Source organism: Lycorma delicatula, chromosome 1 (genome assembly GCF_047948215.1).
Source record: "Lycorma delicatula isolate Av1 chromosome 1, ASM4794821v1, whole genome shotgun sequence".
Classification (NCBI taxonomy): Eukaryota; Metazoa; Arthropoda; class Insecta; order Hemiptera; family Fulgoridae; genus Lycorma; species Lycorma delicatula.
The window spans coordinates 308,523,000-308,549,284 of record NC_134455.1 but is presented as its reverse complement, the minus strand read 5'-3'; the positions used below and the strand labels follow the sequence as shown (position 1 = coordinate 308,549,284).

The following is a 26,285-nucleotide window of genomic DNA, read 5'->3' as shown; positions in this document are numbered from 1 at the left end:
ATGTTCAACTCCGACTTAGGGAAAATACTGTTGGACAATATCAGAGGAGTTATGAACTAAAAGATAGAATTTTTTGCAATTTATTGAAGATCAGGTATGTATGTCTCAGTGAATATGTTGTTCTTGGGAGGGTCTATTTTTCAGTCACTCTGCAGTTAACTTTAATGTACATAAAATTACCAAAAATAATACAATTCTAAATTATAATTTTCAATTAATATTAAGTAATCGGACTTTCACCAAATCTACTACATACACACTTATGTAATAATGCCTATTAAATTACATATACACATTTCTAAAAGTACATAAAATTTTATTTCACTAATAACTAATGATTTTTTTTTGATATTTTTTTATTATTATTGAATAATTATTTACTGTAATTTTTTTTACAATCATAGGTTAATAAATTATTACTACATCAATATATACAAATTAAAAAAAAGTTACAAAAAATAAATTAAAAAAAAAGTGATGGAGTCTGATTCGAACCGATGTGTATTCCCCTTATAAGACCCAAATATTTCATTAATTAAAATTTCATTTGTCTATAACTCTGGTACCAATGAAAATATGTACCACTTGTCATCATTGAAAAACTGTCATTGACTTATTGTAATCATTGAAAAACTGTCAGTGTGGACTTATTACTGCAGTTAAGAAAAAGTCCAAATGGATACTTTTGGTTCAGTCGATTGGAATCAAATAGGTAAGTGCACAACTAGATATTACAACAGTCCTAAATTCAAAATTTCAACATCCTACGGCTAATCATTTTTGAGTTATGCGAGGTATGTACATACGTAATTACAGACGTCACGGCGAAACTAGTCAAAATGGAATCAGAGATGGTCAAATTGGATATTTCCGTTGAAATCTGAAAACCGAAATTTTTCACGATCACAATACTTCCTTTACTTCGTATAAGGAAGTAAAAAGAGATATAAGTAAATGACCAAAAAAATGCACACAAACAAAAGTAAAAATAAATTAAAACAATTCCAAGTAAGCTAAATCAGATGTCTTAATCCTAACAAACTGTAATAACATGAAAAAACGTATTATTCAAAACAAATTATTATATTAAATGTGTTCGACTTTAACTGCAACAAAAACACAGAAATAGATAAAATGACAAGAACAAGTTAAAAACAGGAACGTGTTTTGGTTAGCCAATTGTTAAGATTTTTTTTCTATGCAGATACTGAAAAGTAGATAACATCATTGAAAGATTTTCTGTAAAGATTTTTTAAAATTTAATTCAGAAACACCTTTATGATTATGAAACTTCTAGAAAATGAACTCACAAAGGTTTTGGGCATCATTTAAATCAAGCCATTCTCAATAATCGCAAGCATATTTTACATAGGAATTTACTGTATAACTTTTTTTTAAGGAATTCAAAATTACAAACAAGCCAAATTAAATCCTTCTTGTTGCCTAAATATATTTTCAGGGCAAGATTAAATACTTTTTCATATTTATTAGGTAATAGAAACACTAAATTCAAACAAAAAGAGTATAATAAACAACTACATACACACACATTTTATAAAACCATAAATATACAAAAAAACCTCTACAAAATACACTAAGAAAAAAATTATTAACTAAATAGTCATTCAATTCTGAACATCAATATTACAAATTTTAAGATTCATAATAAATATGAAGATAACACTAGTCACACAGTTAGTAAAAATTTCTCATGACATACAAAAGATGTAACAAAATTGTTATGTAATAAAACAATAACAATGAATGACCTATAATTCTATTAATTCACAAACAATTAACATTCCACCACACACTGTTACTATAAATACATATTAGCCTATTGAAATTGAAAATATACAATTCAAACAAAATACACACAATTAAAAAACCACTACTTAGGTTAAATATACAAAAATTAAACTGGAAAAAAATAAGAACAATAATTAGTATATTGCACTTAAGATTTTGTTAATACAGTCTAATAATGTGCAACCTGTATGGCACAATCGGGAACAGTTTTTTCTAACTTTTTTCTTTACTTTTATCCTAAACTTTTATACGATACTACATTTTTTTTATAAGTTTTTAAACTACAATAGTACATCAACTGAAAAAATATCTAATAATTAAACTAATGAAAAATTTAATCGGTTTATTTTTTCCTTTTTAACAGGTTTAAAGTTAAGAAGGCAACAATAAAATTAACATGGCTGGATTCATAAAAATGTTTATATAAAATACTACAATTAAACAGCACAAACTACAAGCATCTATTGTAACCCCCGTAAGTCGAACAGAAAATATCGCATAACGAACATTAGGCCTGCAGAAAGATTGTCCGCCCTGAAGCCTGGTGTGTACACGGAAAATAATTTTTTCGTTATGGTGGAAAGATTTAAGAACAGTGACTTTTTCGAACTCATTCATTTATTTTTCTAGTTATACATAATGATTTTTCGACTTAACTTTTTTTTTTTTTACTTCGTTTCTTTTGTTAAGCGTATTTAACGTACAAAACAATTTTTAAATTTAAACATTTATACATAGAACTTATGCTTTTGTTTTGCTTTCGTCGTATATCTAAGTATAAATACATGTACACGCTAGCACTAGTTTTTACGCTTATTGTCTGCTATACAGACCCGTCATATCTGTAACCAGTATTCGCGTTGACCTGCGGCGATTAAAGTTCTCCATGAAAAAAGTAAAGTTTAAGAAATTCCATGTCTGAAAAAAATTTTACATGGGGTATAATATCGTATATTTGTTGGGAGAACGCAATTATTTTAAAGCTTAAGTACCTTCGTAAATTTGTCTTAAAACAATATCTGTTGCAAACATGAATAATGAAATATGTATAATTCTATCGTAGCTTTATTACGCTAATTCGGTTTTTTATTAATCGGATAATATTTAATATAATAAATAAATAAGCCATATGACAAAAGTTTCATCCAGTATTGTATTACTATAACTGAGCTAATGTAACAATGTGAATAACGCGAAGCTAAGAACTACATTTATATATTGCATACAGGTATGTAAATGTGTCTACTTCTCTTGCTAAATACACAAAAATGTTTAGTTTTTTGTATAGTGTGTGATGTATGATTATGGTGTTAACATGAATCTGGATTTTCGATAAGTGAAAATAAAGAAAGACTTTCTTAATGTTTTTTTTTCATTTTCGTCTACTTATGGATATGAAATTTGTTTTATTACTTTTCATTTTATATCTTAATATGTAATCAATTCAAAGATTGTTACTAGAAATGAGTAATTATGTCGAAAGTGGCATTTTTATCGTGACAATTTTTTTTCTACGTGTTTGATCCATCGTTACATTCATTATATCACGGGAAATGAATACTCAATGCGAATTAATTAAAATATGTTTTTTCATTACCGTGTATTTCTTCTGAGAAAAATACACGAAAATAGCAAAACTGTTACAAAAATGACAGTTCCGTTATTGACATTTGGATTTTCAATTGCTCGCATTTCCTTTTTAGCCAAGAGAAGCTTGCGTTCGTGTCTTACTCTACTAATTCCGACGTTTATTACTAATTACAGTTTGTTTGGCGAGTGGTGGCGTATGAACTGCGCGAACTCTTAGTTGCCTCGATCCAATAACAGAGAGAGTTCGGTCTGCAGACAGGAATACAGAGAGCAAACCTTCATTTACAATCGTATTCAAGAACACTTGGCTCCATAATTTCGTCTTCGCCAAAGTTCCTTATGTCCCTAATATAATTCGCATAATATCTTCAGCTACACAACATCTACTCCAATAAAACAAAGCTTGTCTTTGATCTTGCCTTAACTATGCATAGTTTTAGTTCTATACTTGGCAATATTATAGTGGATGGTGATATTAATTCATGATTATTTTTATTTCTAAGAATCATTACCACATGTCCACAATTACCGACACTATACGCACATCAAACATTTACTATAAATCACCTCATACATTTTAACTCATTTGATGTCAGTAGAATCTAATTTTATCAACGAAAAAAACAGTAATTAAAAAATATTAATTACACCATTTCTTAATTAGTTCCATAAATCATTTTTACTACTCACTAAATTAACACATTACCCATCACACAACATTTAATTTCTTTCCAAGTTACACTATTTCGTCTACAACACTCTTTGTAATCACTGTCGTCCATGGAACTGAAATCAGCTTCATGTAATTTTACAATAAAACGGTCGGAAATTTTGTCTAACATCGATAATGTTAAACACATGCACAGATATTCTCAATAGCATTTAAATTGGGATGATAAGGTGGTAATCTGACAACAGCAAGTTCTTTTGCAGTAAATAAAGAATCTATTTTGTACGTTCTAAATCGCGGTTTATGTAGATTTATCAGCGTATACAATTCAGATTTGAACATTTCATGTGAAAATGATATCTTGGTTTTAATGAGCCAGTCATGTCTTGCTTTTTTTTAATTCGAATTAGGGGCTGGATTTATTGAACATTGTGGTACAGTGCGCTATCCTTGATTATTACAGATCTCGATGACAGATTCGGTAGCAACTAAGACACAACCCAATTTTGTAAATGATTAAAATTCATATCGTCATTGTAATCGCCCTTTTGTCGACCCAACTTAAATATCAGGAGGAAATAAAATCTGCTTTTAATTCATTATTTTTAAGAAATAATTTAGTTGGTATGGCATTTGAGGGTAGCATATTCTACTGGGTAGGGGAAAAACATATGAAAGATGAAATTGTTCTGGAAAATCTATCTGTTTCCTGGGACTAGATGTGCAGAACTATCTGAGAAACATTCTTCTACACCTGTTGTAATTCAGAAGGGTCACACCCTCATTGATGAAGTTTTGAAAGAGATTTCTACAGAAAAAGTACGAGTAACTTTTGCAGTCGATCAATGAGTTTAAAATTTATTTTTATAAACCAAAAGCACTTAAAATCATGGCAACCGCAAGCTACTCTAAATCTGTGTTTAAACTTTCCTTAGAGATTACAGAAGTTTTGTTTTTCCAGGGGAAAAGTGCCCAGAATTTTTTGCCCTGAGACGGGCTGCTTTCAAAAATATATATTTTTATTAATCTTTTACTAGCTGATACTTACTCCAGTTTGTCTTTTTTATCAAAAGACGTTCAATACAGTTATCATTTACCTTATCAGTACGTATAGTTCATTGAAAATATCCAAGTAAGTTAATATAATGAAGAGATGTGTAAATTATATTTCCTCTGCAAGCAGCAGTCAGTGTAAGTCAAACTGTTAACAAATTGCTTGAATACTTCTTCTAGCACACAAAATTGTCTTGTCCAAAACGTTTTCCCTAGTTCCCCAGGTAGAAGCAATTTGTAAAAGCTGAGTTTCAGTTATTATCAGAGTTATAACTAAGCACCCTGCAGCCAGTGATTTTTCATATGAGCAGATTGGTACTACCGATTTTTCAAATTGACTCCGAGTCACAAATATGGAACTTAGTACTACAATAATTTCAAGCTAGTTTCAAAAAATAAATTTGTCTCAAGTGGTAACGTACAAAGTTATAAGGAGGATTTAAATGAATCCTTGCCATGTTTTAAAATATAAGAAAAGTTAAAATTAAATAACCTTGCCTATCGGTAAATTTTTTAAGAATTAAAAATGTATTCTATGTACTGTATATTTCTAGCTTGCTTATTTATTCGCCTATTAGAATATATATTTCTATACATACGCCCCCTATACATTTCTATACATTGCAAATTAACTAAAATACATCCAAAAAACTCTATCTTAAAAATGTCCCAATTTTTGTTTCTTGATATTATTAGAATTATTATTTTATTACACTGTGGGACTTTGAGAGCCAGACAACATTAATTTTTTGAAGGATAATTTATATTACACTACTTCTAAAATGCTTGTATAGTTTTTTTTTTCACAAACCGTTGTAGAAAGATTAAAAACTCTCCTTTGGGAGTTGTAACAATCACCAAACGATCCAATCTGCCTCATGGCCTTATCCGATAGTTTATTTAACAGTAACATTTAACATTAGTAAAAAATCGTTTGCGATCCAAAAATGTCTTCAAATATTTGAAGATATAAGTCGTTTTAAAGTTAAGTCTGAATCGCGTGACAGTAACCAAAACAATTAATACAAATTTCTCCGGCTAGCAATGTATCAGCTTCAGACGTGATTATCGTGCGACAACGTAACGAGCTTAGTCGACCGTCCAGCCACCGATTTTGGATGGCATTGCACAAACTTCCGAAGCGTTTTCCTTAGACGTGTACAATAAATGCCGCTTCTCGATAACAAGAAGTCAATCAACTGGACTCGAAACTAAAGGTCATAAATTAGCGGGGTACGTCGGAATTCGGTTTCAGCTTGTCATTTTTTAGCGGCTTAATTGTCACTCAAAAGACCAGCGCTTCGTTTCTGGAAGGAATGACTAATCACCAATAACAACCGAATTGAAAAATTCATCACCCTCTGTACAGCATGTCAAAGATTCCGACGTGGATTTCATTCGTATTTGTTTGTATAGTCCACAATCGCGGTACCCAACGTCCAAATTTAAGTTGCAAATAAAATTTTGGTTTGTGATTTTATAAAGAAATGCTCTAGAAATGCGGAAAAATCAATCTCAAATCCGTCTTTGGGAATAGAATTTTTTCTCTTCGTTCAATGCACTTCAAGCCTTTGATGATAATTGAGGATCGCTCCCAACAGCTTGGTAAGTTTCGTTTTTCCGTTCCAAAACATCTTTCACCTCGCTCAATTCTTTCACTTATCACATTAATACCATAACAATAACCAGTTTTGAAAGTATAAAGACCGCATCATTACCCGAATTTCACAATCGGCAACAACATTGTTTGTTTTATTCACTTTAAAAGATACAAATCACACATAAATGAACGCAGAAGTGCGGCAAGTGTTTAAATTACAGCAGATACGTCAACACCAGGTCAAACTTGAGTCCAGCAGTTGTGTCAAGACCAACCCACCGGGTTGGTCTAGTGGTGAACGCATCTTCCCAAATCAGCTGATTTGAAAATCGAAAGTTGCAGCGTTAAAGTCCTAGTAAAGCTAGTTATATTTACACGGATTTGAATACTAGATCGTGGATACCGGTGTTCTTTGGTGGTTGGGTCTCAATTAACCACACATCTCAAGAATAGTCGAACTGAGACTGTAGAAGACTACACTCATACATATCATCCTCTATAGTATTATCTAAACGGTAGTTACCGGAGGCTAAACAGGAAAAAGAAAAGTTGTGTCAAGACCAAAAGGCACTTACTGAATGAACGATTGTTATTTTCAAGCCAAAGCAAGCTTAATGTTGGTATCATTTTGAGTTTCATACTTTACCAATACTATTTAACTGAATTCAAAACCTAATGATCTTTTAACTTGTGCAACAATGCAAAAATACATTTTAGATATTTTTGTAGGATTAAATCAACGATGAATATATTTTTCGATACACTTTAGGAAACAGATTTTAAAATATTTTTAAAAATGATAAAAATGTACTAGTAAAACATCACTAATAAATGAGTTTCCTAGATACTGTGTTTTAGCGTATTCTTAATAATTTTCTTTTACGTAAAACACAATTTGGAGCTTAATTTCGCTTAATTCCTTTATTTCTATAATTTTCTCGATATTTATAGGTTATTAAATGAATTTTGTGGGAGTTTGATCTATAACAGTCACTAGACATCTTTAGCGATGAAAAAATATGTTTTCTAATTCAAATTTACATCCGTATAAAAACACAAAACAAATTTTAAAGTATGTCCTTTTAACTGCCTAATAATCTTTTCTCAGTGTTCTCTTCAAGATTTCGCGTGCGTAGGTTAAGTTTGGTTAGATTATATTTATAAATTTTATACGGATTTGAATACTACTAGATCGTAGATACCGGCGTTTTTTGGTGGTTGGGTTTCCATTAACCACACATCATCTCCGGAATGGTCTACCTGAGACTGTACATGACTACACTTCATTCACTTCATACATACACCATCCTCATTCATTCTCTGAGGTAATACTATATGGTGGTTCTGGAGGCTTAAAAAAAGATTATATTTATAAAATAAATAAATATATATGGTTACATCGGGTTATTGAGGTTTTTCTCCAACCTGGTTATTATTATCAATACTTCCTGCTATTTTGAATTATTTCGAGGTGAAAAACTAACAACAGTTTGGGAAGGAATAAACGAAAAGTACTTCTGGAGTGTTTAATTTCTGTAATATCGATAAAAACGTTACATTTGTTCTGATAAGTTCAATAAGAAGATGTGTATGGTAATTGAAATAATCATTGTTAAAACGGTATTTGGAAAAAATTCTACAAAAATTACTCCATTAACGGCTGTAGAGAAGAAAGTACAATAACAAACCCAGCAATATTTTTTATATAATGTAAATGACATCGGACGCTACACTTAAGACATCGTTCGAATTAATTATTTTCTTGCGATAGTGCTGTATGCCTGCGTTCTAGAAAAAATATTTAATCGCATTTTTATTTACAAATATAATTTTATCCCTGACATAATGATCTTTGTTTTTATTAATATTCATCGTTTCTTATTCGGCTTAGTTAAAAAACCAAACAGATTTGTAATTAGAAAAAAAATTGCCAAAACTGAGGGCAGTACGGGGTCTTTTAGTTTTACCCCACAATGGTTTTATTTATGTTGTATGTTAGTAATTGTCCATGTTATAATTATAAATATAATTTAACCAAACCTATGCTCGCTAACCTTGACTTGCGAGCGAAGCGAGTGTAGGTTAAGTTTGGTTAGATTATATTTATAATTTCTCTGCAAATACCTCCAATTACCATATAATTATAACATGGGCAATTACTAATATGTAATATGTAAGGTAAAAGAAAACCATTGCGGGGGGAAAACAGAAATAACCTGTACAATGTATTGTAAAAATCTTTTCCTCATTAAACGCGGGCGTAAAGTAAAGTATCAAAGTAGTCAATAAAGATAATTTTTCCTAGTCTTTAGAAGGCTGAGTAAATAAAATACGATTCAAATAATAAAAATCAATGTACTGACATGATTGAAAGAAATATGTAAGGTACATAGCAGAATATTAATCAGATAATTGGTATTATTTATTAGTTACATGTCTATAGTTAGAGCTGATTATAGACAGCCTTACTAGTGTTACTTCCAATATAATCAACAATGCATTTTAAATTTTACTTCCATTTTTATCTGTATCCCCCAAGGTCTACACATTGTAAAATGTGATAATAACATTACACAAACTTAAAATTAATAATTTAAAAGCATACTCATAAAGTACACGTAGCTTTTATGACCACAAAACACACTAATGAGAAACAAGAAAATATAATACAAAGAAACTATATAGGAATAATGCATACAATACATTATTAGACCAAACACTTACTCACAAATTCAAATCATAACTCACATAAACTGATAAAAAAACTCATTTTTATTTGACTATAAAAACGTTTTCATACACAGTAATCTAAATCAATTTTAATTTTGTTTAATAAAATTAAATCCTCTACATCTAAAATACTTCACAAGATTTAATAATAAAAATATAGTGCTCTGTACCTACTTCTCACAAACATCCTCACTACTTCAACTCACCTAAACATTATGAATATTCACAACAAATGTAACTCTTTTACTTACAATAAAAGATGTAACCTAAAAAGATTTAAACATTAACACTTAACATTTCAAATATAAAAATTAAAATAGGCAAACTGAAATCATGAAAACTACACTCTGTTCTGAAAAAGAAAAGCTTAACATCACCAACTCATGATTGCTTTTTCAAATTTTTCTCTGATCCAGCCTTTATACTACTCTTCAGTGACTCACTTAAACCTCTAAATGTATTACAGCACATTAAATTACTCTTAAGATTCAACTATTAACCCCTTAATTTTGTTTTTGGTCTATCCCTTGGTTTCATTCCTTCATCCTCAAAATGTATTTACTATTAATTTTAATTAATAGTAACTATTAAATTTCAAGTAATCTTTCCATTAAAATGTCAAATGTTAAATTCTGCTTATAATGTAACTTATACAATTACCGGTCTAGTGGAATAATAAATAGACCTCTTGACATGATGCACAGATCAATGAAAATACTATATTTAAATACATATTGTGATCGAATAGTCATAAGTTAAATTGTTATTCTTAACAAATTTTAATGCTCTCATTAAAAATTCATCTTAAGGCAACATTAACATAATAAAAATTAACACAAGAAACATGCATCAACACTAACACTAAGACCAAGATTAATTGAGTAAAAATATTGATTATTGAATATTATAAACTAATTATACATTTTGAAAATGAGTTATTCAAAAACTGTTAAACATTACATTCAAAAATATCTATATTCTTTATTTAATTTTTATCGTATTAAATTACTAAAAAAAAGAATTCAATTAGATCATAAGATACCGTAATGAAAACATCTGCGGCCATCTGACAAGAGTAGCTCCTGAAAACAACAAGGCCATTCTCAATAGTAACAATTATTCCATGCCAAAATTATAAGGAGAAATGTGAGGAGTGGTTTCCCACTCATCCTCATTAAGCCAAACTACTGCTACCTCAGTCTGGTAATCAGTAGAAGTTACATAATAAGCAGGATTTAACATTTGATATTTTAATGGAATGTTAAAGGAAAATACTTGAAATTTAGTAACTACTATTAATTAAAATTACCTGAAAAATATACTAAGGATGAAGTAAGAGACTAAGGGATAGACCAAAAATGAAATTAGGGAGCTTTAGTAGAATCTTGAGAGTAGATTTAATATGCTGGAGCACATTAAGAAATTTGGAGTAATTGGAGTGTAGTATACAGAGGATCTGAGAAAAATATGAAAAAGGAATCATGAGCTGATGATAAGCTTTTTTTCAGTACATTTATTATTGTTTTCATGGTTTCAGTTTGCTTATTTTAATTTTTACATTTTAAATATTATGTGTCGATATTAGATAACTTAAATAAATACTTACTGAATACTTATTTGATATGCAGCTCAGAAAAATTTGATAATGCACTTCCTCTTTTCTTTAGGGCTGAGGTAGAGCCAAGTGTATAGCCAGATAATTAAATATGATCGTGCATCTCTTGTTCATTTTTTAATGCTTGTTGTTTTTATAGCTGTTTGTACAATTACTGTGGCTTCTTTTTTAAGCATTAAATATTACTATTTTACTTTATATATTACATGTTAAATATTCACATCTTGTAATTAAATGTCAAATAATAATTAAGAATAGGATTTGTAAAATGTGATTATTAGGATTTATATTTTATTATTTAATGTTTAAAAAGAAGCCACACAATAATCATACAAACGGCTATAAAAACAAGGATTAACAAATCAACATGAAATACGTAATCATATTTAACAATCTGTCATACAGAAGTTGGCTTTACCTTAACCCCAAATAAAAGAGGAAATACATTATAAAAAAATTTTTCTGACAAAACTTTGTTAAAGTTTAAATAAAGGCAACAGTAACCTTTTTTAGCAAGTTTATTAAAATCAGATGTAACATTTATACATTAACTGTATGCAAGAAAGGAGAGACAAATCTACAGATGTCAAATGGTCCGATCAGACAAATAAACAATTATTTTTACATTAAGTCAACTGACACTCATTTGAGATACAACAAAAGTGACCTCTCAAATTAGATTCTAAATGCTAATAAGGATACAATTTTATGTTACATCAGATGAAGAATAATATATTATAATTTAGGGTACACTTCCATTAGTATCAATCCCAGAATAGTACTCAACTATTATGAAATGGATACCAAAACCAAATAATCTTGATTATATTATGAAATATCTATCAACGAAGTCCAATTACCATAAATAAGTATCAAACAATCATAAGTTGCACAGTGACATTAGGCAAGTTGCAACTGACAAAACCTAATTTAAATGCTATTCAAAATAGCATTTTGGGTTTTGTCAGTACAAATAATTTGGGTTAGTAAGTTGTACGTAAGTATTAATAACTACAACATGTATTGTTGTATTATTGTTATATTACAATATATTATACATAGTTCTTATATAACAAATATTTCATTAAATTTTTGTGGCTCAAAATTTTAGGTAAATTATTTTCTTAATTTTTTTTAATAAAAAATATTCAATCAAGAAATTAATAAAAAACTGACCATAAGTGAAATTAAATGTCATACAGTGTAAGTTTGGATTGAGAGTTAAGAACAGAAGAAGCTATTCACAATTGTTGCAAAAATATTCAACTCTATATATTTTTTTTTTCTCATGATTTTAATATAACTAAATGATGTCTAACTCATTTACAAGTAATTGTTGAATTAACTTTTTCTAAAATAATAAGGTTAGTAAAACTATTAAAAAATATTAACTATAAAACCAGAAATGGCACATTATATATAATATGAACATCTTTTTATTTAACAGAATATGTGCTAAACATAAAATAATAGAATATTAGGTTTTAGAAGCTCACAAATTTAACTGATGAACAGTCAATAATATGAAAGTAATATACAAGCTAAATTAAGAATTGTGATAGAAAAATTCTTTTCAATATGAAAAAAAAGAATCCAATAAGAAAGGTAATCAACCACAATCAATTTTAAACAACTTTCACGATGAAAAACATAAAACCTGTTGAAGGAAGACTACTACTATACTTTTCTAATATAGACGTTAAGAAAATGTATAAAAAGGCTGATAAAGATGTAAACAATGAACATTCATGATTTCTCTAATATAAGAGTAGAAATTTTACGCAAAGTAAAATAGATTAACACAACTATTCCAAACAAATCTAAGAATTTGAAGATAAATGTCCGAAAAGAGTCCATTAAATTAATAAAAAAAAGGCAAGTACACAGCGAAAGTTGACAGTAAAACTGACACAATTCAAGATTAACCAATTGATTTTTTTTTTTACGTGACATTATATCCAAACAAAATCAACAACAAAAAACATAATCACTTTAAAATAATATTTATAGATTTTTCCGCTATAAAACTGCATGCATCGTACAGTAATCATAAAGAAAACTTCAGGCACACAAGTTGATAACAAATAAGATTTCCAAACGAATTATTGATATTTAACCGTCACTAATTTTAAACACAATTACGAAATAATATTACCTCTTCTAACGTAGCTATTGTGTTTCTACACTGGGTCATCCGCGAAACAAACGTCGAAGTAGTTGGGGAGTTGTAGTCCTCCCGCGTTTCATCGACGAATTCACTAACACCAATTAAAGCAGGCATTTTTAAATAATTTCACAACACAGTCTGATCTAAATTTTAAATATAACTGCTTTGAAATTTAAAAGTATTCTCAAATACTCATTATTCGACATTTTCACTCAGGAATACTCAGTTTACAAAACACATTACCTCAAGATTTCACTCTCCTTGCCCTTGTCAAAAAGTTCATGGATAACTTGATTTCTTGTCATGCGTGATAATATAATCGTGTCCTTTTTCTTTACTACTTACAAAATTAAAGCGCAAATCCATATTTACAGGACATATTAGATTGAAATAAAATTAACAATACAGTTTAGTTTACTCCTTTCATATTTAAATTAACATTTTTGATAATGTTTTTTGGATCAATGTATTATTTTTGTTACTACAATTATGTATTGTTCTCTTGTTCATAACTTAATTTTTGATGCGACCTACCCAGATACCTGGTCAAGATCGAACAACTAATCATTTAAATAACGACGTGAAACTATTATTTTTTATTAAAAGCAAACTGGAAAAAGTTGTAAAAGAAAGATATGAGATGAATATTGAATGGAATTATTCATTAGGGAGGGAGGTCAGTAAAACTCAATTTCTTTAAGAAGTCTATTCTAAATTTTTAGCCCTCAGAAACAGTGCATTATGTACAACATAATCATTATGTTGTACTATTAAAGATATATGGAAAAGTAAATTTAATGTCATAAACTGTCACTATACTGCAATGTTTTTGTATTTCATTTTTAGATTGCAAAGAGGTATTACTAACAAATCAGTAAAGAACAGCTGATCAATTGGGTTTAGCATGCACTAACTTAACAGCTGACTGGAACGTCGCGTAATGTGTTTTTTGTTCATCATTTCTTCAGGGTACTAATCAATAATCTTAGAATTAATGATGTTTCAGTTATGTTAAGAACAACTGTTTTGTTATCTTTTTTAGTTGGTCATTGACTTCTTTTTACCAAAAGCAAGTTTCTTGTTCTTCATTAATGAAGAATACATGATTGCCTTCATTCGTGTTCTCTTTTCATTAAGTATTCTTTCTTCTATTTATTTGTTATAAATTCATTATATGTCATTTAAAATTAATTAATTTTGTCCTTTTTTATTTATGTTCTGTAAGGCAGAAATTTTTTCTAAATGTTTTGATGTACGATGTCAACTGTTGTCAAAGGTAAGTGATAAAATTCAATTGTTTTTTTTTTTTTTTTTGGAAAATCCCGTTGAAATTTATTTGATTTCTGTTTATTAAATACGTTTTAATGGATAGCGTTTTGTGTCATTTTTATGTTAGTTCTTGAATTTAATATAAAGACAAATCTGATTATTTAAAACACTCATTTACGGTTTTTTGTCACTTAAGATATCTGGTTTTTAAAACGTACTTGACATAGTGAATTTGTTAATTAAAAAACAAAATAATAGTTTAAATTAAATTTGCCTATGTAATTTAGTGCGAGTTTTTTACAAAGATGGAATTGACCTATTTTATACCAACATTAGAAATTTTTTATAGAATTAAAATTAAAAAATTGTACTGAAATTTCACGTGACAAAAATTTCGTATTTACCCTGATTTCGATAAATATTTATTTCACGTAATTAGGTGTTTGGCAGTTGAATTCTTGAACATTCTTTTAAACTGAATAAAAATGCCTTTGCTAAATAAAGATTTTTAGCCTATACAATCACAAATATTGATTTTCTTCTGGATTAATGTGTGATGGAATATTTGTTCTCTAGATATATTAGAATGTTTTGTTATTCCTATGTAAGTATTTAAATATTTGCAGGAGCAATTATTTTATAATATACTTAGTTTACTTTTGAAACAAAGTACACCATAATATTATTTATTACTTAAAGTGTATTCTGCAAGTGATGCTCATAATTTGCTTTGTTTTTTAATAAATGTTAATGCATCATCAAGATATTAGTTGCTTGGTATATGTATGTTGGTGGTGCAATTTTTAATTGCATGAAAATTTGTTTAAACTGTTAACAACAGTTGTGTATCATTGAGTCCAAAAAAGTGATCCTTCTCTCATTTAAACGGCTAAATCTTCAAAGTAACTTAAATGAAGTTAAATGTTACTAATTTGGATTTAATTTATTACAGTAGTGTTATATGTGAGGTTTTCATTCTGTTAGATAGAGACTAGATAACAAGGAATGGAATGATGTAGAAAAAGAAAGACTTGTCTGAAATAAGTACATCATACATAAATAATGCTATGTTAAAATAAACAGTATATATTTATGGCATATACAGTACAAAGAATTTACATAAGCCAGTGGATAATATAATATGCTTAAATTAAACTCAGCAGTAAGAAGACTTTAGTTTCACACAACAGACAAGATTTCATTCTGAAATATCAGCTAATCAATGAAACAAAAAAATAAATAAATGAGATATGACATAATGTTTTTTTTACTTAATCTTGCCACCTTTCTTTTAATCCCAGTCACAACTGGGATTTGAACCAGGATCTCAGCCATGGAGGTTGGCTGTTTTTTATTTTTATGTTAGGCTTGAAATAAACAAAGAAGACTTTGTGTATCAAGTATCAATTTTTTCTCCCTTTAACGTTTTCATATCAGTAGTAAATAAAAAAAGGAATTTGAACAATTATTATAACAATGCTTTTGGAAGTAAAAATGCCAATGAGATTGTAAAATTGAAAAAATGTTCCCATTTTAGTCTTATGCGAAATTGTTAATAAAATCAGAAATTCTTACAATAAATACTAATATTATATAATCAAATTCACGTAATCAAACTAGTAGATGAGTAAGTAAGTAAATTTATAAAAACAAAAATTTGGTCTTCTGTGCCACTCGATTTTGATTAATTGCTGTTTTCTGTTTGCAGTATACATTGTTTGCTAAGTAAGTAATGCATGTTTGTTATTAATAAGTTGTATATAATTTGTATATTTAATATTAACTAGACAAGGTTAGCAAGCAAAATGAGTGTTAGGTTAGGTAGTGAAACTAACGATTCTGTATTCGGAACTTCATTCTTCCTTCTTCCTGTTTTAGCTCCGGTAATTACTGTTCAGATGATACTTCAGAGGATGAATGAGGATTGTAAATGAAGTGTAGTCTTGTACAGTCTCTGTCTGACCATTCCTGAGATGTATGGTTAAGTGAAACCCAACCACCAAAGAACACTGTGTCCATGATCTAGTATTCAAATCCATTTAAAAATAACTCACTTTACTAGGACTTGAATGCTGGAACTCTTGACTTCCAAATCAGCTGATTTGGGAAGATGCGTTCACCACTAGACCAACCCGGTGGCTTCTGAACAACTTCATTCTATATCAACATAATCTTTTTTTTTCTTTTTTTTTTTGTTGTTTAGCCTTTGGGAATCACCATTAGGTATTACTTAAGAGGATGATATATATGATTGTAAATGAAATCTAGTCTTGTACAGTCTCAGGTCAACCATTTCTGAGAAGTGTGGTTAATTGAAACCCAACCACCAGTATCCACAATCTAGTAGTATTCAAATTCATATAAATGTAACTGCCTTTACTAGGATTTGAATGTTGGAACACTCGACTTCAAAATCATCTGACTTGTGAAGATGCGTTCACCACTAGACCAACCTGGTGGGTCTGATATCAACATAACCTAACCAAGCATAAACTAGCGCTTGCTTCCTTGTCTAATTAACATTAAATATACAAGTTATTTACAACTTAGTAACAAAAATTATATTTAAATTAAATTCAATAATTAATAAACAAATTACAAATAGAGAACAGTGAAAATTGAATGGCCAAACCTACCCCCACCACTGTCAACACAGTAGTATCAAAACTTCCTGGTAAAGTGTTATTACTTTGTATCTTTTGGTATTTGTATCAGTAGTATTACTTTGTATCATGCATATTGACTAAAAAATAATATTATATCAATATAATTATATATATAAATATATATTGATATAATATATATAATTTTTTTTTGGAGTAAAGGTGGGGGGGTGGTATAACATCGAAGGCAGTGAACAGTTAACGTGCAGAAATAAATGTAGATATCTGCAAATACAGTTGTAAATTTGAAAGAAGTATACTTAATCATAAAAAAATAAAAATTTTAAAATCAGTTATCCTAAATTTGCTGAGCATACAAATGCATCAGTCAGCTTCTGAGGGTCTTATTGTGAAAGGTACCAAAAAAATGCCATTTAGCTAGCATATTATTCGTCTTCACACTAATATAGATAAATACTTTTTTTGGCAGACGTGATAATATTAAATTATTGAAGAGGTGCTCTTGAAAACAAATTGGTTATTTTGTGTTTTAGTAATTCATCATCATACAATAACATGGCTTTTCAGTATCCATCCATCTTTGTTAAAACACATCTACCGAAACATGTGCCATGCAAGAATAGCATGCTAACTTTAATTTCTGAAGGTGTAAAACCAGTCAAAATTTCACTTGTGATTGTTGTACCAATATTTAAAAAATTTATTAACCACGCAGATTTTTAGAAGTGAATTGAACAGTTTAAATATCCAACCTACAGAACCATCTCACACATTCAGATTTTTGTTTGACAAGTTCAGCAACAGTAGGTCAAGAATGCAAAACAAAGTGGTTCAAACACCAAAGTGAACAATTCTTGAAATACAAAAATATGATGAGAAAGGTTACTAAAACTTAAATAAAGAGCTTGTTAAAGCTTAAATAAGAAAATTTATAGAAAGATGAACAAGTGCCTCAGTATAGCCAGGAATTGTGTTGCAGAGTAGCATTAGTTTTATTGTTATTGATAAATAATTTTTTCATAGATATTTGTCTTAATAATCAAATATTGAATGACAATCATAGCATAATACAATATGCTACTATTTTTTATAGTTTAGGATTGTTTTGTAAATTCATGAAACTGAGAAAATTGCTACATTCAGAAAGGTGACAGAGAGACCTAGATAGAGAGAGAAAATCTGACCTGTTATATATAGTTCTTCATTCCTTTCTTAAACTCTTTAATCTATTAAAGGGCTTTAAAAACACCACTAATTTATTATAAACATAACTTTCAATATTTAATACATTTATCCTTGGAACATAATAAATACATCAAAAGAAAGTTTTCACTTTATTCTTTTTGGTCACCACTCTTTGTATTCTATAGTATTTAAAATATGAATACTAGGCTTTGTTAAAAATGCTTCAAAATTAGTCAGTTTTACAGCTAATTGAAAGGCTACCTGTACATGTGGGTTGGTTTTTTTCATGAACTTGATTTAATAAAAATCAAAAATGGTGATGCAAAAATACTATAAATATACTATGCTGACCTTGAGTAACAGTTCAGCTAACAGCATCTATTTTATCACCTTATTATAAAGAAAATAAGGAATATACATAACTCCTTTATATTCCAAAAACATCATGGCAAAAGTCTTACCCAAAGACAGTCATATTTTTTCCTTCTCTGGACCTCTTTATATTTTCATTGCCATTACCTACTGATCTGTGTTGTAGAGTGATGAAATCAGATTTTATCACACATGAGAATTCAAAAATGTTTCCTTCTACTTTATATAACCTAACCATCTTTTTTCACTCATTCTGGCAAACTTTGTTTTGTGGAATTATACTAGATATTGCTTATACACTTGCCATACTTGCTTTTTTAGAAATGAATGCACGGCAGTAAGGACTAATGAAGAAGGAGAATATAAATCAATCTTAGCTGTATACATTAATTTGTTCAGAAGCAGAAGTTCAAGTAGACTTGAGTGACCCTTGTAAATAAAATTCATTGGAACAGAATATTAAACAATAAAAATAACAATAAACAATAAAAATATTATTAACAATAAATATAAAAATTTTACACAAATCAAGCATTTCTTCTATCAAAAATAATTCATGTAGCCATAAAATCTATGTGATTAATTATTTCAGTTTGTAATAAGTTTTACATTTAAATTTAAAAATAAAAATAATAAATTAATATATTACTAATGACTTACAATTATAAATTTTGAATTTTAAAAAGTAAAATTATAAAAGGTGTATTCAAAAAATAACAAGAATTTTGAAATTGCACGGGTTGTATTAGTCCGATTCTTGGGATTCATTCATTGTTGTATTGGTAAACATGTCTGAAAAGTATCTGTACATTTTTAGACATATTGGATGTTTAGTCTGTTGTCAGCTCTCAAAAGGATAACATGTGTTTTGGTACAACCGGCGATTTTTTATTTGTATAAATAATATATCAGAGAATTTTTTATTAAATTTTGCTATAAAAATGGAATAAAGTGTAGCAATGTTTTAAAAATGTTAAATTTTCTTTTGGTGTGTCTGCTATGAGTAAAGCAAGAATTCCAAGGTCATGAAGACATTGAAGATGATGCACACCCTGGATGTCCGAGCACATCAACAACCAATGAAAACATGGAAAAAGTGAAAAAAATGATTATGAATAATCGCAGAATCACAATCGGAGAAGTTGCTGATGATGTTAGGATATCAATTAGCTCATGCCATGCAATTTTTTCAAATGTTTTCGGTGTAAAACGTGTGACAGCAAAATTGTTGAATTTCGAACAAAAACGGTGATTAATGGAAGTTGCTCAGGAGTTGCTAAATGAAGTCAACAACGATGCTGATTTACTGAAACGTGTTATAACAAGTGCTGAAACATGGGTTTATGGATATGATGTCAAAACTAAGGCTCAATCATCCCAGTGGAGGCATTCTGGATCACCAAGACCAAAAAAAGCTTTACAAGTACGGTTAAATGTGAAGATTATGATGCTCACTGTGTTCTTCGATTTTAATGGCATAGTGCTTCATGCGTTCTTGCCACAAGGTCAAACAATCAATAAGGAGTATTACCTACAAGTTCAACGCCATTTGCGTGAAGCAATCTGAAAAAAATGTGGAGAAACAATTCATGGTTTTTGCACCACAATAATTGCCTACTCTAACTTCATTGCTTTTTCTCAAAAACAACACTGTAATGATATCCTAAATGCCATATTTGCCAGACATGGTCCTGTGTGCCTTTTTTCTATTCCTAAAAATAAAAAGAACCTTAAAGGGCTGTCTTATAAGCAAAGATGAGATTAAAAGTGTTGATTAAAGATTAAAATAGCTGAATGAGCTAAACACTATTCTAAAAATCAAGTTCCAGAAGTGTTTTGGGGATCGGAAAAGTGCTGGCATAAGCATATAATATCTAGTGGTGACTATTTTGAAGGTGATAATATTAATGTAGACAAATAAATAAAATTCTTTCCAAAAAACAAAAATTCTCATTACTTTTTGAACACACTTCATAAATGACAGGTAATACTTATTGAATTCAAACAATTATTTCCTCAGGATTAATGGCAAGTCCAGAATTTTTCACTTGCAAGATAAATATTGAAACTGTAAAACTTAAATCACAAATTGCATTAAAAAAAAATTGCAAAATGATTTAAACATATGCTTCATGATTGCAAAATTACAAACATGCATATGCTAGTATCACATATGACCACAAATTCACTCATTCCCAAACTTGTATGTTTCTCTCATACTAATAATCTATATATAACCATGTGCACACATGCATACTGTTGTGTTCAGTCATATGAGTGGAACAAAGAAAAATTATTTAAATCACAATTGTGGTATTCACTTTGTGTATATATTATTCTTTGGCATTATTTTACTTTTTGTTAAATTGTCATATTTTTAATAATTAAGCAGTCATTTAATTTTTTTTTATTTTTCCTTATGATCAGTTTCATGTTATATCAGAAAAGAGTCAACCACTCTCTGTTTCCTGCATACGAATTGTCATACCCTTCAACTGGCTATAGACTAGGAAGCAAACTTAAAAATTTTTAAAGTTTTTCTTCAATGTGGATACTATGTAATCACTAAACATTTATTATTTTCAGGAGCTAATAAATAGAGTGGTTTTCCAGATAAATATTAATAGATCTTTAAAATACATTAATAAAAGTTCCTCGTAGTCTGTGCTTGGTGATATAGAAAGAAAATTTTGTTGCGCATGAAAAATAGCATGCTTGACTGAGATTCAAACCTAGGAATTCCAGAATTTATTTTCCCAAACAGTTTTCCTTTTATGTTAGGTTCAAAAAAACACCCTGAGGTGTGGTAAATAAAATTTCAGAATTATTGTGGGCTGAATTTTGAACTTTTACATCCTATATTTCCCATTTATTTATTCATGTATCCTTTTTCATTTTCGGGGATAATTGAAGAAAAAACTTATTTTTTAACAACAGTCAAAAAACAGTTATTTAAGAGGAATGCCAGGTTTCAAGCTTTCCAGTTTTAGTCTTCCCACCTCAGACTTTTTTTATTTATTTAACCACCTAGCAGTTATTAATCAGAACGAATATTGTTTACTACTGGGATACTTTTGAAATAAATTAGTCAAATATTACTTCTCAATTCAGGAAAATAAAAAAAAACAGTTATACAGAGAACCCACCCTTAGAACAGAGTAAAGTTTCTCTGTAGCAGTAGCTTACAGCTTGACCCACCAGGTTGGTAGTGATGAATGCGGCTTCCCAAACCAGCTGATTTGGAAATTGAGAGTTCCACTGTTCAAGTCCTAGTAAAGACAGTTATTTTTACACAGATTTTAGTACTAGATCGTGGATACCAATGTTCTTTGATGGTTGGGTTTCAATTAACCACACATCTCAGGATTGGTCAAACTGAGACTGTACACTTCATTTACACTCATCCATATTCATCCTCTGATGTATTATCAGAAAGGTAATTACTGGAAGCTAAACAGGAAAAATAAAGTAGCTTACAACTTAATCATACTTGGCCTGTTTCAAGGGTTCAGCACTTTCAGTCTTGACACCTTTTTTAACCTTTACTAAATTTGTCTCTAAGGGTTGTTTAAATAGATTTTCCAAGATACTTCTTTGAGGATGACTGTGCCACATATTGACTACGGAGAAAATGGAAGAACTGTTGGCTAATGTCAGAGAGAGCTTTTTTATATTTGATTTTCTTTTCAACCCCTGGAATTGATTGTAACCTTATGTAATTAGAAAAATGTAAACATCAATTTTCCTGGGCAGAAAAAAAAATTGCAGTATAAAATTTAATACCCTGGTTGAAATAATTAAAAATTATTTTTCTGTTTACTTCCTTTTTTTATATAAAAAAATTCTAGATTTATTTGCTAAACCAATAAAATGTTATTTAATTTTTACCCCCTTTAATGAGTATAACTTAATCTGGATAAAAATGAAAATAATTGAAGATTTCGGAATAATAAGATAAAAAAATTTCTGTAAGAAATTTAAAAAAAAGATGCAATGAAAGGTTTTTAAACAAACGATTGGATGAAGGTTAAAAAAGTTATTCCCAGCCTGATAATGTTTATGAAGAAATAATTGTGGTTTCAGATATTATGTAAAAAGTTTAGAAAAATTTATATAATTCTTACTTTTAAAAATTATGTTATTTCCATTCTGATCGTGATGATTTGAAAGTTGGTATTATTGTTTGATAAAGAAATAATGCGTGCCAGTATTTTTCATTTAATCCATTCTCCATCAAGATGTAGCACCTCCCCTGATCTGATTATTTATATATTATTTTATATTTAACCATTGCAAAGCTAAAAAGCAAAATAGATGCTGTTATCACATACACCCTCATACTACAGAATCTTGTTTTCATAAATTTGGATTCTAAGAACTCCAAAAAATTGATAAATCCTAAAGTCTGTCTAGGAACTGTAATATTTTCCTCATTATTTTCTGTAATTCCTACAAAAGTAGCAATATACAGTATTTAATTATTGATTTAATATGTTCTATAAAAGCTACATTCATTATGTAAATCTTTTATTATAATTCTAATAAACACTATTCTTGTATTTGTTGATTTAGCTTGAATTTCATTAGCATTTAATATTATTAGTTGCTTGCAGTTATGTATATTTATTTATTAGAACAATTTTTTTCTACTGTTGAATGTTTTGCAATTTTCTCTCTCATCTTGATATATATTTTAACTCTTTTCCTTTATTAATGGGGAAGTAGGGTATATACTTCATTTCCCGCAGAAAAGAATTTGACACATAATCTGTTTGTAGTGGTTTTTGCATGAAAAGCATCTAAGGTAAAAGTGGCTCTGATAAGTTACTTTCTCTATAAGTAATTTTGTTAATTATAAACTAATTCTTGTGGTCAACAGAATGAAGGCATTGCTTGTTGAGCTGTGTGAAATCTACATTTATTATGGTTTTGTAAGCTATAGTATATTCAGCTCTGTAAAGAAGGGCTGGTCTGTTCCTTGACTCACATCAAGGATGCTTACTTTAGTGAGCTTGGCATAAGATACTCATGGTGCCAGTTGCTCTTAATGGTTTTACTGTTTTCAAAAGTTGTTCATGGCAGGTTGTCTACATTTGTTAATTATGGCTTTTGGCTTACATATTTCTGTTTTATTATTTATTGATTTTTCTTAATAAACTTATATTTTTTCTTATACCTCTTTTGTACATTTTTTCTTATGAAGATTGATAATTGTTTTTGGGCAATGGAATGCTACGCTAATTTAATCATTGATATTCGGCTAACCGTAAAAGTCAGCTTTTTTTGGAGTAAAATGATTTTGCACAATTTTATTTCTATTAACACTACTATAACCAGATTGTTATAAAATAAAATGAATTCTGAGAATTGTGACATTAAAAGAGGGGCCTCTATTCAGTCTATATCACAGCATGCCAAAAATAATAACTAAAAATGAAATGCCAAAAAATTTACAAATTTTACCTTTACTTTAATTTGATTAGGGAAAATGTTTACTTCGAAAATTTGTTTGTGATAGCTGTTTGCTGATTAAGGGTATCCTTAAATTCAGCCAGTAAAGAATAATTCTGAAATAAAAATGTCACTAAAAGTTTTGTTAATTATGTGTAAACATTGTGAATAAAATTTGTTCATTAGCTTTTGTCAAAAATTGTAAGTAATCTTGTTTTGGTATGATAATAAAAAATATTAAAAAAATGTTATAGGGAGGAAATTGTTCTACAAAGTTAGCTGTGAAATAATGTACATTTTATGTTGATATATTGTATACATAAACATTGCATTTGTGTGTGGCAGAATGAAAAATGAAGGACCGCTTAGACTGATAGATATATCAGGTGCATCATTTTTCATTTTTTCACACTTATATAAACATTTCTTACGTAAAAGCCCAGGGGAAGGCAGAGAGGAAGAGCCATGGCTGACTTAGCTGCACTAGATAGAAACGGACTTGCAAAGGTTGGGTGTTGGAAGAACTAGTACAATATAAAGGATACCTGAAGTAATGTTGTGGAGAAGGCTAAGTTTCTTTTTGAGACATAAATGTTACAACATTTTGACCTTATTAAATTAACTGGCATGAAACTTGTATTCTAGAACGCCATCATTCAGTCAATATTCATTACTATAGTATTTTTATTTTGATCATTTGTCTTAATTGGTATTCATTTTTTTATAATGTATAATTTTTTTCAGATTGTGGGGAGATTTGGTCTAGATTATTTGATCATCGTCCATTCTTAAGTGGAGAAATAAAATTTTTCTTACAAGAATTTGAGGTAAGCTTAAACTGGTTTTTGTGGAAATTTATAGTGACTGGCTAACCATTACTGAAGGAAGAAAGATAAGCTATTATACGTTCTTTGTACAACACATTCTTTGAATATGTTGTTTTCAGAACTAGTACATCTACACACAAAATATCTTACATTTTTATTATTGATGGTATTGTTATGCACTATTTCTTTGCTTTAGAATTTAGATGATGCTATTTCTTACCTTAGGTTTTTCAGGTTTAAAATTGGTAAACTGGCTTTTATCATTTGTTATAAAACTTGATAGGAAATTTTTTTTCAATATCTTCTAAGTTGTTGGTGATGTGATGTGTTCTCATTTAGTTTTGTCATCTAATTATTCATGAAGGACTTGCAAGCAGAAGTTCTACAATATTGCAATTATTACTTAAACTATTTTATGTCTGATTCCTACCTATAGTGAAAGTTTATTCTAGATCACATTTTATTTCATCAACCATTCCTTTGTAATCAGTTAAGATATTTCTGTGATGACTACTATAAGTTTGCTCTTGGATTTCAGTGTTCCTATCTTTGAAATTATTTTATTTATATATATATATATATATATATATATATATATATATATATATATATAGCCATACACACTGCAAGCATCTTCATATATAAGTTGAAGCCTTTGATTGATACAAACTATTGAGTTTTCTTTTTAATATACTGCAATAACCATTGTTCAGCATCATTGAGTGATGCGAGTCAAAGACCACTGACTGTAAATAATGGCAAATTTTGCTGTTTTATAATGCTAGTGATCTGTCAGAAGCATTAAATATTATTTATTGTATGTAATTTTCAAAAACCCAACAATATTAAACTATATATTTTTTCTAATGGATTTTACTATATGATATATTTAAATTAACCTTGGATTGAAATTTATCCATTGCCAGAAACCTATAACATTGCTTAAAACTTAATTTTTTCAGCGAATAGGTGGGACTGGAATTGCAATAATTCTTTAATATAATGAATTTGTTGCTTTACTATGTTAATATTATTGTTTTTATGGTTGTAGTGCATGCATTCATTGCCTTTGAGAGAAGCATCACTAGATTTGCTTTATCATAAAGTAATGATATTCATTATATATCCAATCTCTCTGATAAACAGAGTGAAGAAATGTGTCACTTGTAGGGATGAATTACCTGCATTTCAGTAGGGTAGGCATGTTAACACATAACAATAATTCAGCTCTGTAGCGAAGATATCAGAAAACAATTTCACTCGTATCTTCTCTAGTAAATCTGGCATGGAACATTTTTATTATTGAAAACAGCTAAGTGATTT

The 26,285-nt window shown here is 29.0% G+C and overlaps 2 protein-coding genes across 7 annotated transcripts in view; one reads left to right on the top strand and one right to left on the bottom strand.

The window, feature by feature from the left end:
- Asap (ArfGAP domain of ASAP) overlaps positions 1–13,605 on the bottom strand; it is a 142,244-nt gene extending 128,639 nt beyond the window's left edge. For 3 of the 4 annotated variants that reach the window (XM_075381233.1, XM_075381225.1, XM_075381248.1), the window contains exon 1: positions 13,223–13,605. In XM_075381233.1, coding sequence (XP_075237348.1) covers positions 13,223–13,348 — 126 coding nt within the window. In that variant the 5' untranslated portion in view covers positions 13,349–13,605. The remainder of the gene's footprint in view (positions 1–13,222) is intronic. The other variant, XM_075381243.1, reaches the window with a different exon arrangement.
- A 518-nt stretch (positions 13,606–14,123) lies between these two features.
- The window catches only part of LOC142333725 (biogenesis of lysosome-related organelles complex 1 subunit 5-like), a 37,549-nt gene continuing 25,387 nt past the window's right edge, over positions 14,124–26,285 (top strand). For all 3 annotated transcript variants that reach the window (XR_012758674.1, XM_075381195.1, XM_075381182.1), the window contains exons 1-2: positions 14,124–14,510; positions 24,880–24,962. Coding sequence is in view for 2 of the 3 variants with exons in the window: in XM_075381195.1 (XP_075237310.1) it covers positions 14,492–14,510; positions 24,880–24,962 (102 nt within the window). In the remaining variant the exon portion in view is untranslated. The remainder of the gene's footprint in view (positions 14,511–24,879; positions 24,963–26,285) is intronic.